At 44.6% G+C, this 16236-nt stretch overlaps 2 protein-coding genes across 4 annotated transcripts in view; both read right to left on the bottom strand.

Annotated features, from left to right (window-relative positions):
• The window catches only part of DNM1 (dynamin 1), an 87298-nt gene that overhangs the window by 36099 nt on the left and 34963 nt on the right, over positions 1–16236 (bottom strand). For 2 of the 3 annotated variants that reach the window (XM_087944088.1, XM_087944085.1), the window contains exons 11-15: positions 13520–13606; positions 13148–13218; positions 11748–11799; positions 9425–9436; positions 7873–7986 (exon numbers count right to left, since the gene is read on the bottom strand). In XM_087944088.1, coding sequence (XP_087800214.1) covers positions 7873–7986; positions 9425–9436; positions 11748–11799; positions 13148–13218; positions 13520–13606 — 336 coding nt within the window. The remainder of the gene's footprint in view (positions 1–7872; positions 7987–9424; positions 9437–11747; positions 11800–13147; positions 13219–13519; positions 13607–16236) is intronic. The other variant, XM_087944087.1, reaches the window with a different exon arrangement.
• Positions 1–16236, bottom strand: part of COQ4 (coenzyme Q4) — a 143395-nt gene that overhangs the window by 101075 nt on the left and 26084 nt on the right. The window lies entirely within an intron of this gene.

Below are 16236 nucleotides of genomic sequence, written 5' to 3'. Positions count from 1 at the left end.
AAGAAGAAGAAGAAGAAGAAGAAGAAGAAGAAGAAGAAGAAGAAGAAGAAGAAGAAGAAGAAGAAGAAGAAGAAGAAGAAGAAGAAGAAGAAGAAGAAGAAGAAGAAGAAGAAGAAGAAGAAGAAGAAGAAGAAGAAGAAGAAGAAGAAGAAGAAGAAGAAGAAGAAGAAGAAGAAGGAGAGGAGGAGGAGGAGGAGGAGGAGGAGGAGGAGGAGGAGGAGGAACAAGAAGAAGCTTGAATGTTGAGGTTCTTATGTGGGGTGCAGAATTCGTACCCCACATAAGAGGCAGGAAGAGAGTCGGACTGAGGACAGCCAAAGGAAAAAAAAGAGGACTCCAAGCTTTTAATTTTCCCCAGTTGGCTCCTTAGGGTGCCAAGGTTGGCCAACACAAACACCAACTCTGGCCCGTTGGGCAGAGGTTGGAAAGAGACTTCTGTCAACAGAGAAAAAATGTCCCTATTGATTGGCGGTTGAAAGCTAAGAGAGGCTCAAGAAAACACTAATTTTGTTTGCTTTGTGCCTGAAGGAAAAAAAAAAAAAACCTGCGGGACGCTGCCTTCGTTTAAAAAGCTATTCCATCAAGTAGGAGAATCACCTACACGAGGAAGGCAGAGGTTTAGCAAATATCCTCAAAAAAATTGGATTTTTTAAAAAGTCCATATTGATTCTCAATTCTGTCAATTCCTGAACCAATTAGCTTTTAATTTATTGGGAATTAATCTGTTCACATGAACAGAAAAGGATGCAATCAAGATCAAGGGAGGTACTAATACCACTCTATAAAGCCTTAGTAAGGCCACACCTAGAGTACTGCATCCATTTTTGGTCACCACACTGTAAAAAAGAGGTTGAGACTCTAGAAAGAGTGAAGAGAAGAGCAACTAGGATAATTAGGGGACTGGAGGCTGAAACATACGATGAACGGTTGCAGGAACCAGGCCTGGCTGGTCTCGTGGAGAGAAGGACCAGGGGAGACATGATAGCAGTCTTCCAATATTTGAGGGGCTGCCACAGAGAGGAGGAAGGGGTCAAGCTATTTTCTAAAGCGCCTGTAGGCCAGACAAGGAATAATGGATGGAAACAGATCAAGGAGAGAGATTCAACCTGGAACTAAGGCGAATTTCCTGACAGTGAGAGCAATCAACTAATGGAACAGAAGTTGCCTTCGGAAGTTGTGGGAGCTTCATCCCTGGAGGCTTTCATGAAGAGACTGGATTGCCATCTGTCAGAAATGGTGTTGGGCCTCCTGCTTGGGTGGGGGGTTGGACTAGATGACCTACAAGGTCCCTTCCCACTCTGTTAATCCGACATGGGGAGCGAGGAAAACTGATGACAAAGGAACAGGAAAATAAGAATATATTATCTCGTGATCCACCAGAGCCTAGAAGATTGGCAGAAAAGAAAAAAAAAGAAACTCATAACATGGTGGAATGGGGTTGGAGAGAACTTAGTCCTGGGTGGTAGATGTGATGAAAGTCCTATCAGTCTAAGATGTTCTTGTGTAGGGAGGATTGGGTTCCTTAATTCGTTGGTTTAAAGCCATTGTACCTACTCAACCTTTCAATCTAAGACACACCCACCCACACAAAGCAAAGCCAAAAGCCAGCTTCACGGACTCGTTCTGAAAGTTCCTTTGTAGGGTCTGCTCGGGTGGGTTGGACTAGATGACCTCCAAGGTCTCTCCCAGCTCTGTTTAATCTGTATAGGGCGAGAAAGGTGGTTTTTACCCTCTGCTAGTGTTTGGGGTTTGTAAGCCCCCCAGCTATGACTTCTACCTTCGACAGCACACCTAAAAAAAAAACCGTCGCAAGAAACAGAGCTGCAAATGCCAACAAGCCTCCAAAATTTGGATAAGAAGCGAAGCCTTCCATCTGGAGAGGAGCGAGACATTTTAGCATTTTAAGAGGCTTTATTCCCCCTCCCCTTTGCTGCGGAGGAGGCCCGGGGGTGGGGTGGGGGCTGAAGGAGTGGGATTTGTGGAAAGGGTGGGTGTTGGGAGGGAGGGGTGGGGGGTTTACTGGAAATGTGGAAGAGGAGGGGAGGAAAGAAGAACACACACAACTGCACACACCGCTTTCCTTTCCTTGGGGTGGGAAACAAAGACTCCTTTCTTTGGGGGTGTTTCCCCCCCCCCCGTGCTTTACCAGCCCAGGGGTCTCGGTGCTGTTATTTATTATTTCGGCTGGCAGGTAGCAGTTTTTCTTTCAGTCTGCTCTCCCCATCGAATGGGGGCCTGAAGACATCTACAGCTGGCTCCCCCAGCAGCCTCCCCTTTGCCCCCAGGACTGAAGGAAGCCCCAGTTCCACCCCCTTCCCTTCTCTCTCCCAATCCCCACAGCTGGAAGTGGTTAGAGCGGCTTATGCTACTCCAACTGAAGTCATTCCAGGCACCTTTGAGCAACTGCAGTCAAGGATAAAGTGGAGAGGAGATTCAGGCCACTTCTGGAATCCAGATGCGGAGGCCAATCTGAAATCTAAAACGCCTGTTTGCTTTTGGGCTGGCGAGAAGGAGGAGGAGGAGGGTGCAGGAGAAGAAGAGGAGGCAGAGAGGGAGGGGAGGAGGAGGAGGAGAGGAGGAGGAGAAAGAGAAGAGAAGGAGGAGAAGAGAAGAAGAGAAGGAAGGAGGGGGAGGAAAAAGAAGAGGAGGAAGAGAAGAAGAGGAGGAAGAGAAAAAAAGGAGGAGGAAGATGAGAAAGAACAAGAGGAGGAGGGGAGGAGGGGGGAGAGAGAAGAAGAGGAGGAGGAGGAGAAAGAGAAGAGGAGGAGGAGAAGAAAGAAGAAGAGGGGAGGAAGGAGGGGAGGAAAAAGAAGAGGAGGAAGAGAAGAAGAGGAGGAAGAGAAAAGAAAAGGAGGAGGAAGACGAGAAAGAAAAAGAGAAGGAGGGGAGGAGGGAGAGAGAAGAAGAGGAGGAGGAGGAGAAAGAGAAGAGAAGGAGGAGAAAAGAAGAGGGAGGAAGGAGGGGGAGGAAAAAGAAGAGGAGAAAGAGAAGAAGAGGAGGAAGAGAAAAGAAAAGGAGGAGGAAGACGAGAAAGAACAAGAGGAGGAGGGGGAGGAGGAGAGAGAAGAAGAGGAGGAGAAAGAGAAGAAAAGGAGGAGGAGAAAGAGAAGAAGAAAAGGATTGGGAGGAGAAAGAGAAGAAGAGGAGGAGGAGAGGGGGAGGAGGAGAAAGAGAAGAGGAGGAAGAGGAGGAGGAGGAAGAAGAAGAAGGTTCGGGAAACTTTAATGGGTGAGGACAGCGGGGCAATTTTAGTCCAGATGGGGCAGAGGCCAGTGGAGAGTCATATGGCAGGGAGTCATTTAATCTTAGGAATCATCTCTTGCAGTTTGAGTCCCCTTCCAAGATTTTTGGATGGCTTTCAAAGGCCTCTGAGAGGAGAAGCATCTGGAAATCTTTTTAACCCCTTGGAACTCCAGAGCGGTTTAACTCGAAAAACCCAGCCCTCGTGGTGCAAATAGACTTAAAGACTTTGTACGGCCTTTGCCCACCGGTGTCTCCCAGACGATTTGGGCTCCAAATGATAACTCTACAACTCAGAGGTCAGCAGGAATCCTTTCCCAAACCAACTTAGTGGAATAAGCCATGATGACCTCTATCAACGGTTGCAGTGTTTCTCGACCTTGGAGGCTTAAGACGGGTGGACTTCAACTCCCAGAATGTTTTCCCCAGCCTGGTGAATTCTGGGAGTTGAAATCCACCCGTCTTAAGCCTCCAAGGTTGAGAAACACTTGGTTAATCCAAACACCTATCCATTAAATACCTTGAAGCTGTCCTCATCACCTTCCTGTGACCACCTTTATTTATTGACTTAACTTCTCAACTGCTCCAGTCTCAAAAGATCTTCCAAGACTTCCTTCCTAGCAAAACCCTTTACCATCCTTTTTTTTTTAAATATATGTTTTATGGATACATTTTCCTCTTTAAAGAACATATACATTTCATGTCTATCTGAACAGCGTGTTGTCTGGGCACAATTTTAACTAAAGATACAACAATAACCAAAGTCATATTAGTAATCTTAATAAACATATCAATATTAATCACAACATCATAATACCATTAGTTTATCCATCTAGCCAAATTTCCAATACACATTCTTATTATCTTTTTAAATTCTGTTTAGTTTCTAACTTCTGTTTCTGTTAGTTAACCATTGGTAGAATAAATCCCAGGTTAAAAAAATATTCTGTTTCTTCCTTTTCCTTTATCTTAAGTGTCAATCTATCCATCTCAGCACATTCTAATATTTTTTATTACGCTTTCATCTCATCATTTTTTCATTGTTGTACAAACACTATTCTTACTGCCATTACTACATGCAAAATTAAATATGTATTCACTTTATTATACTGTTCTGGTAGTATACCCATCAGGAATGTTTCTGGTTTCAAATCGATATATTGCTTTTATCATTTTTTTCTAACCAAGTATGTATTTTAGTCCAATATTTTATTTGCCTTTGGACATGTCCACCACATATGATAATATGAACCTAGTATCTGATGAAATTTCCAACATTTAGCTGATAGATTTTTCAAACATCTTTGCCAACCTCTCTGGTGGTAAATACTACCACCTATAAAACATTTTGTATAAGTTTTCCTTATAGGCCGTTGACATTGTTAGCTTACAATTTCCATCCCACAATTTCTGCCATTTGCCATCCTTTTTGTGTTGACTTCAAATTGCCATCACTGCCATTTGCCATAAATGCCAGGTCAGACACAGCTACTCTGAAAGATTGTTTTTTAAACTCTCCTGGCAGGAAACGAAAAGTTGATGTTAAAAAAAACAACCCCACTTTTTTTTACAACTGCCTCGATTTCAACCCAAGGCGAAAGAAACCTCGGTGGGCCCTGATTTATGTGGGGAGGGGGGCACACCGTTGGATTTATTAGCCAGATGCTAGCTAGGAAGTTTGCCAAGGAGAAGGAAGTATTATATTTTCCCTCTCCCAAACCTAGAATACTTGGTGAGTTTGAATATCACAAATCATCTGTGCATTTTTGCTTTAGACAAATGCATAGCAAACAGCACAGATGTTTTTCACATAAAGCAACTGTAAAAAACAAAACAAAAAAGGAGACGTCTGTGGAGAGTCTCAATCATCCAATCAGAATAGAGCTAGAAGGGACTTTGGAGGTCATCTAGTCCAACCCCCCTGCTCTTGCAGGAGACCTATGCTATTTCTGATAGATGGCTGCCCATTCTTTTTTTAAAAGGCTCCACTGTTACGGCACCTACAACTTCTGAAGACAAGCTATTCCACTGGTTAACTGTCCCCACTATTAGTAATTCCAGGTTGCTTAACTCTGTGATTATTTCTTGTCTTGCCTTCTGATGCTTTGGAAAATAGGTTGACCCCCTCTTCTTTGGGGCAGCCCCTCAAATATTGAAAGACTACTATCATGTCACCTCCTAGTTTTTCTGTTCTCTAGACTGGCCATACCGAATTCCTGCCACCGTTTTAGTCTCCAGGCTTTTAATCATCTTAGCTGCTCTTCTCTGCACATTTTTTTTCCAAAGGCTCAACATCTTTTTTTGTATTGTGGTGACCAAAACTGGATACGGTATATTCCAGGTGCGGCCTTACTAAAGGCTTTAATGAAGCGGTACTAATACTTCACACGATTTTAATTCTGTGCCTCTTGTTTATACAACCAAGGATTGTGTTAGCTTTTCCGTACACTGCTGTCTCATTGTTAAGTGATCGTCTAGTACGACTCCAGTTTCCCTTTCATGGTTACTGTTTCTGAGCCAGGTTTTGCCTAATCTGCACTTGTACCTTTTTGGTTTTTCCTGGCCAGGTGTAAAAACCTTGCTTTTCATTTAACAACGTTAAATTCCATGTTGTTGGATAGGGTCCGTTGTTCAAGTCTGTTAAGATCTTTTTGGATCCTGAGATTGTCTTTTCCCAGCCTCACCCCGCCAAGAATTGTATGAAGTAGGCTATTTTAAGCCTGCTGAGTCTTCCTAATTCACTGCTGTAACCATTGCACCACCCTGGAGTTCAACAAATCTCTCCTGAAGAAGGGGAGGGAAGAAGATGGAACAAGAAGGACTCAACTAACTGTGTGGGGGAATTTTTTTTTTTAAACCTCTCTGCTAGTTTTCAAGACAGCCAGGCACGTAACTCTTCGACATTGGAAACATTGAGAAAACACCGTGGGCCAGATTGCGAATTGCCCAGGCATTAAACAAGAGGAAATGCCACTGACCAACTGCCATGCCCAATATTCTTGGCGTTCGTAACCTCTCTCCACTCCCTGGTGTATGATCCGCCTTGCAAATTATGGCTCATTTCTCAGAGGCACAACCCCAACAGTGGTGATTCACGACATAACTCAAACAGCAGGCCATCCCTCCCAGAAACAAGCCATCAATAAGTAAATAAGGAAGAGGAAGGCAGTTTAAGGAAATCCCCAAGCCAGTTTGATGGCAATATCAGCTTGAAATTAGCTTAAGAGTTTGTAGGACACTGGATATATCTCTGTGGACCACCTGGAGATGACCAAAGGCTATAAAGCAACTCACCTCTAAAGGAGGGATCTCCAACCTTGGCAGATTGAACACTTGTGAGCTTCAACTTTCAGAATTCTGGGGATTGAAGTTCACCCATCTTGAAATGTGATGGGTTGGGCTGCTGGGGGTTTGTAGGGTCTCGGAAGAGCCCCTAGCTAAGACTCTGCTTGGAGAGCCAACAAGACAAGCTGCAAGGGAAAGCTCTTAATAGGCTTAACTGAACTTCTGGGCTTTCAGCCAAGAGCATTTCACACCTCGTAAAAGTGTGGCAAGCTAGATAAACAATCCACTAAGCGCTTGCGGGGGAGAGCCATGGAGAAAATCAGATCACCTAGCCACTAGCCTCCAAGGAGATTAATTCCCAAATAATAAGAATCACGCCACTCACCAGAAACTTCCCTAAGACTCCCAAGATCCCTCTCACAGTCACTGCTATTAAGCCTGGTTTCACCCAGTCCTTTATTCAAGTTATTAAATTCAATGCACAAAATAATAAACAACTTTTTGGTATATAATCTTTTTTTTTAGGGAATGAGGGCAAAGAAGCGACGTCAAATTGGCCACCCCCCACCCAGTCACATGACCACCAGCCACGCCCAGCCAGCCAGTCATGAGGGCAGAGAGCCCCTTGCTAAAAAAATGTGAAGCCCACCCTTGCAGTGAGGAATTGTGGGAGTTGGAGCCCACAAATCTTAAAAGTTGCCAAGGTTGGAGATCCCCGCTCTAAAGCAGTGGCCCCCAAACTTTTTTGTGCCGCGGCCCGGTACCGGCATCACAAAATGATCCGCGGCCCGGTACCGGCATCAGCACGCATGACAAGGCAAGGCAAGCCGAGCGACCGGCCAGCCAGCCGTCCCCCGCTTCTCCCTGCCACCTTCAACTCCTCCTTTGTACCTTTGTCGATGGGCTTCGCTCGGGACGGCTTCGGGACGGTCGCTCGGCTCGCCTTGCCTTGGGTGCTGAAAGAATCCTCGCGCCTTAGTTTCGTTCAAGCCCCCTTCGATGAAACTAAGGCGCGAGATTCCTTCAGGACTCGATGAAACTAAGGCGCGAGGATTCCTTCAGGACCCAAACGCCGCTTTCCAACCGGAAAAGCTCACCCAGAAGCACTTTCTCGTCAAACAAGATGGCGGCGCCCAGCAAACCGGCAGCCCGGTAGGAAATGTTCCACGGACCGGTATCGGTCCGCGGCCCGGTGGTTGGGGACCCCTGCTCTAAAGGATTAGATAATTAAGCAAGGACTGGTCTTGTGATCTGATACGCTCCATGGACAGCAAAGGATAATTTCAGAAGGTTGAGAATTTGTTTTCATTTGTGGCAGCCAAATGGAGATCAACTCAGAGTCCTTACCTCATCATCTTTGTACCACGAGAGGTTTTCGGCAGTCAGGACAAACCAGTATTCTTTGGCGCCCCCTTTCATGATGCCGATGTTGTTGATCGTGAGCCAACCTTTGCGGATCACCTGTGGACACCAAAACGCACCAGAGTCATGAAGGCCAGGTCCAGGATCCAGATAAATGCAAACACAACTTGCACCACAGCAAACACAACGAGCGGCAGGATTGGCTGAGAAGCTGCTCCGTGGAGCATACAGCTCAAGCCAACGATCTGCGATTAGTTGATGTGAAGTCTGGGGGCGGGGGAATGTGGAAAAGCTTTAGAAAATAACATTCCCCCCGCCCCCAGTTTAAAAAAATGGAATTATTTTGCAAAACTACGCAATTGCATGCAGCCGTCTTTGCATGATGACTGATTAAGCAGGGAAAGGAAGAGATGAGAAACAAAGGAGTTAATAAGCATTTAACAACGGAGCGAGAACAGTGCTGGGAAACAACGAGAAACCAACCGATGTCCCTTGATTATGTTTGCGCTGTGTGAACCTGTCAAGCCATCTTCACAGCTGCGCCCTTGACATGTTAACCCCATGGACCTCAGACTAGGACCTTTAAAAGTACACGTTCTCCACCTCTCTAAAGAGCGATCAGTTGGGTTCACCCTTTCCACAACCTCCACAAACCCCTGGAACAGGGTCAAATTCAAGAAGCCCCCCGCCTTCCTAAGATGGTGGCTTTCGAAAGGTTGCACCTCCGCAACTAGGAGCTCCAGAAAAGATGGCTATGGACCATGCTCAACTGGAGGGAGTGGCAACTGGACACCGCATCTCCAGAACATCAGATTGGAGGACTCTACTGAAGAAGCCCCATCTCAAACTACTAGAGGTTCATGTTTACTGAAACTGGGTGGTCCCATTGACATATAGATCTTGGCATCTGCTCACATCCTTTGCATAGTGACATCAGGACACGCTTGTGTTGGGTGCCAGCACACAAATGACATTGTTTTGGGAATGCGTTCCCTCGCTTTCCATGTCTATCATCCTAAGTTCCAGTTAACTGATGACCATTGTCCTTTTTCTCCCTTCTACCCTCATCTATTGGGCATTTCATTCTTCTCCTCAGCTTGGAATCTGCCAGTTGAGTTTCAGGCATGTTTAAAAGCATTTGTTTGCACGTCCTGCTCCTTAAAGGAGCATCTTCTAGTTGTAGCAATAGGTGTAGTAACCACATTCCCCAAAGCACCAGATAATCTAGATGGGGTGGATTTTGCAATATGAAACCTCTGGGACGTTGGAAAGGTGAAATTTTAAACTCTTAATTTTACAATTCCCTCCACGTTTCTCTGATCTGCCTGCAGTATCCAAAATGAATAAACCCTTCTCCAATTTCGAATCTTTTCGCTTCCTTGTTTCTCTTTCCCCAAAAAAACTGATTTGACTTCTTTCTCCTCCCTGCTTTGTCTGCACACCTCCCAGAGGTTCTAAAATTAGTAATTTTTTTTCAGACATGCCACAAACAATGAGTGGCTATTTTATTTCTCCCTCCCCACCAGCTCTTACTCACCAGGATCTCATCCTGAAAAAACAGAGCAGCACCAGCAGAGACAACAGGAGCAAAGAAAGGAAAAATTATTACTCAAAAAACAAAAAAATAAAGCAATTGGAAGGAAGAAGCTGCGCGCACCAAAAGTGTGTGTGTGTGTGTGTGTATACACACATAGAGAGAGACACACACAAATGCATAGATGTATGTACACACATATAGATATAGCCTTCCCGATTTGATTCCACCAAATGCGGACATCACAATGTCCAGATTTCCACGGTGCCCAACGAAGGATATTGGGAACTGTAGTCATAAACCACTTGGAGGACACTAACTTTGGGAAGACCGGTAGATGATCTTCCGCCCATCCATCCACCCCCAAATATTTGTGACTGAAGATGTTTGCTCAAACCAACACCTGGATAACACTAAAAAAAAAAAAAAGCTTACGCCGCCAAAGAAAATTCTGCTTAAATAAAAAGGAGGGAAAAGAAGAAGAAAGGGGGAAAATTAAGCATCGGCTGGTCTTGAAGGACCCCTGAATCGAGATTATGGGCCACTCAATTATGGAGGTTTGGCGTTTCAACTCAAACCTAAGTCAGTTTAGGAGTTGGGAGTCCAAAACTATTGGAGAAGGAAGGAAAAAGCAGATTTTTTCTAAGATTTTTTCATCTTTCCTAAGACGTGTTGATGAGAAACACAGATATCTCAAAATGGGAGGGCCTTGTTTCGACTTACTATAGACAGTCTGTCCCCTGTTTCTATGGCAGCCAGAAAGACAAGCAGAAAAAGGATTCTTGGAGGCTGACACAGTCCTTGACTTCCAACAGTTCATTTAGTGACCATTTGAAGTGGCAACAGAATTGAAAATAGTGACTTATGGCCATTTTTCACACTTACGACCATTGCGGTATCCCCATAAATCACCTGATCCAAATTTGGATGTTTGGCTGCAGCTAATGAAGGGAATCAGGGCCTTTTTCTCCCCCGTAACCCATGTTGCTCCCTTCTCCGTTCCTCCCTGCGTGCCCTAGGAGGAAGAGAGGGTGGGCCTGGGTCTTCCTCTGAATGCCTAGATGGACTATGCCCTTCCCCAGTTTCCTCCACAGCCACCGGAGTCACAATCCCACTTCCTGTCAGCTGTTCGACCTCCTCCTCAGAATCAGACTCCAACAGGGGCATGACAGGTTTCACCGTTGACTTCGCTTGTCAGAAGGTTGCAAAAGATGATCCCACTGCAACTGTCATGAATATGAGTCAGTTGTCAATCATACGAACATAAACCTCGTGACTGTGCGGAGGCTGCAAAGGTCGTAAGTGTGAAAAATGGTCCTAAATGTCCTTCTTTTTCAGTGCCATTGTAACTTCAAACGGTCACTCAATGAACTGTGGTAAGTTGAGGACTACCTATAGAGGTAAGTAGCACCTAGGTTGGTAGGTAGGACAGGAGATGAAGTCCAACCTTGGTCGTAACCATCAGATTTTTACCGATCGGTGTGCTAATTTCAATCAATATCTCAATTTTTCTTTTCCCCAAGACTACGGAGTGTTTTTTTTTTAGCATGATGGATTGGGAGAAGTGTCAGGATTCCAGCAATCGCCCTAATTAAATCATGATTCTCGAGCCAAACTTCAAAAAACTGCAAAGGATTTAATTGAGGCGACATACTGGCCCTGCCCTGTATTAAGCCAACTCTGGCATACGTAATTTACAGTCATCTATGGCCCTGTTTCCCACCTTCCCCCTGGGTGTCTCATAAACCAGATTCTCCAATTGAGCCCGTTCACAGGCTGGGTGTCATCAATCATGTTCTCCAATTACGGGCTGGGTGACATCAATCACATTCTCCAAATTAAATATGTTCGGAGGCAAAAGCTCTGATAGTTTAGTTACAATCTTTTAAAGATAAGAGTTGGAATGTACCATCACTTCCAAACTTCTTCACTGCTCTTCCAGATTTCCTTCCTCCCCCCCCCCACTTTTTTTTAATGGCAACTACTAAAAGAGGCATACGAATGGTTTATGAGTTGACAAGAAGGTAAGAAGGCCATCCAAACCTCTTCCGTCTTCACAACACTGCTAACAAACCTTCTACTTCCAAATCTTATCTACCTATCTGGGGGTTGAAAAATGGGACGAAAACGGGAGCCAATGGATGGCCAACATACAGAAGCCGAATTTATCTCCGTAGATGACATGGTCCACATCACCCACAATGCATCCACAATGCACATTAATGAAAGCATCCACCATAAATCATGCCAAATGACAGGGAAGACCACTGACATCCATTCATTGCATGGGACCCCCCCTCACTTTCAATTATTGAGGGATTCTTACCTGATTCCCAGCTGTTTTTTTCTTACTCATTTGGCTGCTCCTCTGCTGGGCACTGCAAAAGAGAAATGCTTAGATAGCTATATAGATACTGTAGATGATAGATAGATAGATAGATAGATAGATAGATAGATAGATAGATAGATAGATAGATAGATAGATAGAGATAGATAGATAGATAGATACTGTAGATATAGAATAGATAGATAGATAGATAGATAGATAGATAGATAGATAGATACTGTAGATAGATAGATAGATAGATAGATAGATAGATAGATAGATAGATAGATAGATAGATAGATAGATAGATAGATAGATAGATAGATAGATAGATAGATGTATGATAGATATGATAGATAGATAGATAGATAGATAGATAGATAGATAGATAGATAGATAGATAGATAGATAGATAGATACTGTAGATAGATACTGTAGATAGATACTGTAGATAGGTAGATAGATAGATAGATAGATAGATAGATAGATAGATAGATAGATAGATAGATAGATAGATAGATAGATATAGATAGATAGATAGATAGATAGATAGATAGATAGATAGATAGATAGATAGATAGATACATAGATAGATAATAGATAGATAGATAGATAGATAGATAGATAGATAGATAGATAGATAGATAGATAGATAGATAGATAGATAGATAGATAGATAGATAGATTATAGCTGGATGATAGATGATAGATAGATGACAGATGATAGATAGATGACAGATGATAGATTGATAGATAGATGATAGATAGATGATAGATAGATGATAGATGATAATAGAATGAAAGATAGATGATAGATGATATAGATAGATAGATGATGATAGATATTTAGTTAGATGATAGCTAGATGATAGATAGCTGATAGATAGATATGCCTCTCTCTCTCTCTCTCTTTCTCTCTCTCTCTCTCTTACAATAGTTATATTTTCTTTCGATTATCTCCCAACAGGAGATGGACTGTGAAATATCTAAAAAGCTTTCATTCCAATATACTTTGCAACATTAAATTTTCGAGCAATCACTCAATCAGAAGAGAGTTGGAAGGGACCTTGAAGATCTTCTAGTTTCGCTTCTCATCCAAGAAGCTTCCTTCAGTTCTGACTGAAGAGTCTTCTTGGATGAGAACTGAAGAAGCTTCTTGGATGAGAAGCGAAACGTCTTCGAGGAAAAACAAAGTCCAACCGCCTTTTGAAAAAGCCTCTCTGGGACCACCATGACTGAGAATCTCTGTAGCCCTCTGGGAAAGCAGCGTTTTTAACTTTCCCCAGAAGGCAGATAACAAAATAAGAGTTAATGGCTGGGTGAAATTTGTCAAGAGGAACAAGCTCAACACCAAAAAGATGGGCTGCCTCAAGTCATCTCATGAGTAAATTTTGACTTACTTGGCAAATCCAATGAAGTCTTCATGATTGGTGTTCATGTAGGCCAATTCAATGTCTATCAGGAGCATGACCTGGGAACGAAAACCATGACAAGAGAGAGTTGAACCCTTTGAGAGCCCTCAAAACGACCTCCATCAACATCTCCACACTAAGCTCATGGTTACTAACACTACGATACTGCATCAGGGCCTCCAAAACTGTGGGTTTTCTGCTCCTATAACCCTCTGGGAGGAGGATTCTCCTGATGAGGAAGGCTGGGTTTCATTGGGGGGAGAAGCGTGGACTCCAAACGAAAAACTGCCCAAGGGGTCCCTCTGGAAGCAGGTGGTTGGGTAGCTACAGGAATGGGAAGCTTCTCCAGATAGAACATACCTGGTCTTTGGTCCTTCCTTCTCTCTCCCGGATGTAAGTAGTCACGATACGCTCCATCTCCTCCCGCAGGTGGGGATATTGGCTTAGCTGTATGGGGGGGAAAATAGAGAGGGAAGAATGTCCAGACAGGGAAGAAGGTGGAAAACATACCCAAACACACTCCAGGAGTATCTGGCCAGGTTGTTGGGGAATGAGAAAGCAAAAGGGAAGAATATGGGAAAAGGGAAAGCTGCGAAGATGTTTTCCAACATTCAACCAAGTTTGGAAGTTCTTCCTTAAGGCCTGTTGTAAGCCTGCTGTCAATCCCAGTGATCTTTCTTTTCAGTGGAGAACAAATCCATCCATGGTGGCTTGCAAATCTTGACTTAGGAAGTCAGTATGTGGAGTGAGTCACACTAACAGGGCCTTAACCAATCAACCATGATTCAAGGAACCATGGCTTGGGGTCACACCGACAACATCTCCCCTGCCAGGAGGAGGATGTTGAAGATGAGTTATGGAATGAACGATAGCCACCCCTTCAGAAGACCCTGGGTGGGTTTAACAAGAAAGCCATCCTTAACCATCATTTGACAAGGGGTAAGGAGACTATTTATGATGCCAGAGTTGGCTTCATTTAGGTTAATGCCAGCATACTGCTCCTAATAAATATTTTGAATTTTTTTGAAGCTTGGCTTGAGGCTCATGATTTAACGAGGGCAATCGCCGGAACCCTGACAGTTTGCTGTTGTTCTAGAGCAGGGTTTCTTGACCTTGGCCCCTTGAAAGGCATGTGCACTTCAACTCCCAGAATTCAGCTGGCTGGGGAATTCTGGGAGTTGAAGTCTATACATCTTCAAGTAGCCAAGGTTGAAGAACACCGCTCTGGAGAACATCTTCTTTCTCAACTGGAGACAGCAAAAACCAGATAGGTAAACCAAAACCCAGTTTGGAAATTGGAAAACACTCTCCCAACTCTTCTTATCCAAAACAGACCCCACCTCATTCCTCTCCCTACCCCCCCACCCACCCCACTTAAAAATTGCAAAAAAGATTTCACAAAGTTTATGTCACATTTTGACGGTAGCCATTTAGCACAATCTCATGCGGGGGAAGCAGCATCCAACGTTTTGGGAAAGAGAGGACATGCACGACAAGGAGAGTGGCGGACCACGAGCAACTCACAACACAGGAACATTCATTTCCCGCTCCACACAAAAAATGGATCATGCGTTGGGGTGCACGGCGGCGGGAAGAGGGGGCTGTAAGATAAGCAGCACCCAGAAAATGCCATCCTTTTGAACAAGAGAGCGGGCAAACTGGAGGAGGGGGCTGGTGGGCGCCTTAATTCAACCTCGACAGACACTCAGTTTCCTGCTCCTAAATCTTTCTAACCATGATCCTGGAGGAAGCCAAGGGAGAGGAGATGCCTCACCCTGCATGTTCTGATCAAGGCTTCCTAGACTGTAAATAGGCACATGCTTATTTTAAAAACAAGTCTTATTTTATTGCAATGCTGGGAATTGTTTTCATTCCCAGCCGGAATTAATCTCAAAAAAGTCCCTCGAGATAAGCGCTCACCTTTCTTTCCTGTGAAGTGCTGCCAATAACAGAAGTGTCAAATGAACTAGAAAAAAGCCCAGCCGAAGTACAAAGAGCTTCATGGATTAATCTGAACCGAACAAATGACTTTGCTTCCTGCAAAGGTTTCTTCACCTTTGTCTATCCGTTATACCTTATGGGAGGGGCAATCACCTCCAAGCCTTACTCCTGAGTCTCCGCTTTTGTTTCAGCTGCCCTCAACTTCTAGCAGCTCTGCGCGCACACGCTCTGGGAACAGGCTCCCCTGGGTCCTTTGCCTCACTGCTGCCAGACTCCAGAGGCTCCGGAGTCAGCACCCCACTCCCAGATGATCCTGGCCCATCCCTGCATCAGACACATGACCCTCATCTGAGTCCTCTCCAGATTCCTAGACTGGTCCCCGTTCTTCCCCACTGTCCGATTCCACTGCCATCTGCACAGGCTGCCAGCGAACCACAACACTGCAAACCATCAGATCCCCTGATCCATCGCTAACCTACATCTCCAAACTGGCTGCATCCCTGGAATGGATGCAGCCAGTCGCCCTCTTCCTATCCTGACATGGAATGAAGGATTTCATGATGGGCCGGCGGGATGTTGACAAGTTTTGCTCCGCTGGTGGAGCACCGGATTTGACTCACACGTGAAAGAAGCCGTGGAAAAAGAGCCCTAGCCAGTTGCTTGTTGGTTAGTCTGTGGCTGAACACCCTGTACGGACATAGAATATGGCCGTTGGGGTCAGGATGCCAGGGAAATGAAATTGGTGAATCCTGGAGAGCGAGGCTCCGCCACGACAAATCCTCCTTTGCCAAATTCATGCTTCACCGGCTTGGACTCCATGACTCCCATCATTCTTGACAGCTTCCCAAACCTAACCTCATTTCCCAAGTGCCCTCATATTTTTCCTTGCTTCGAGAGGGCCAGGATGCTTTTACACTACAGAATACAGAATAACAAGAGCTGGAAGGGGACCTTGGAGGTCTTCTACTCCAACCCCTCCATGCTCAGGCAGGAAGACCTAGACCATTTCAGACAAATGGTTGCCCAACCTCTTCTTCAAAGCCTGCAGTGTTGGAGCACCCACGATTTCTGGAGGCCAGTCGTTTCTGCTGGTTTATTGTTCTCACTGTCAGAAAATCCCTCCTTAGTTCTAGGTC

Source organism: Notechis scutatus, chromosome 15, assembly GCF_049901735.1.
Source record: "Notechis scutatus isolate UNSWTSFEM ecotype Mainland chromosome 15, rNotScu1.2, whole genome shotgun sequence".
Classification (NCBI taxonomy): domain Eukaryota; kingdom Metazoa; phylum Chordata; class Lepidosauria; order Squamata; family Elapidae; genus Notechis; species Notechis scutatus.
The sequence above is the reverse complement of the archived record's forward strand: the minus strand, read 5'-3'. Positions and strand labels throughout refer to the sequence as shown.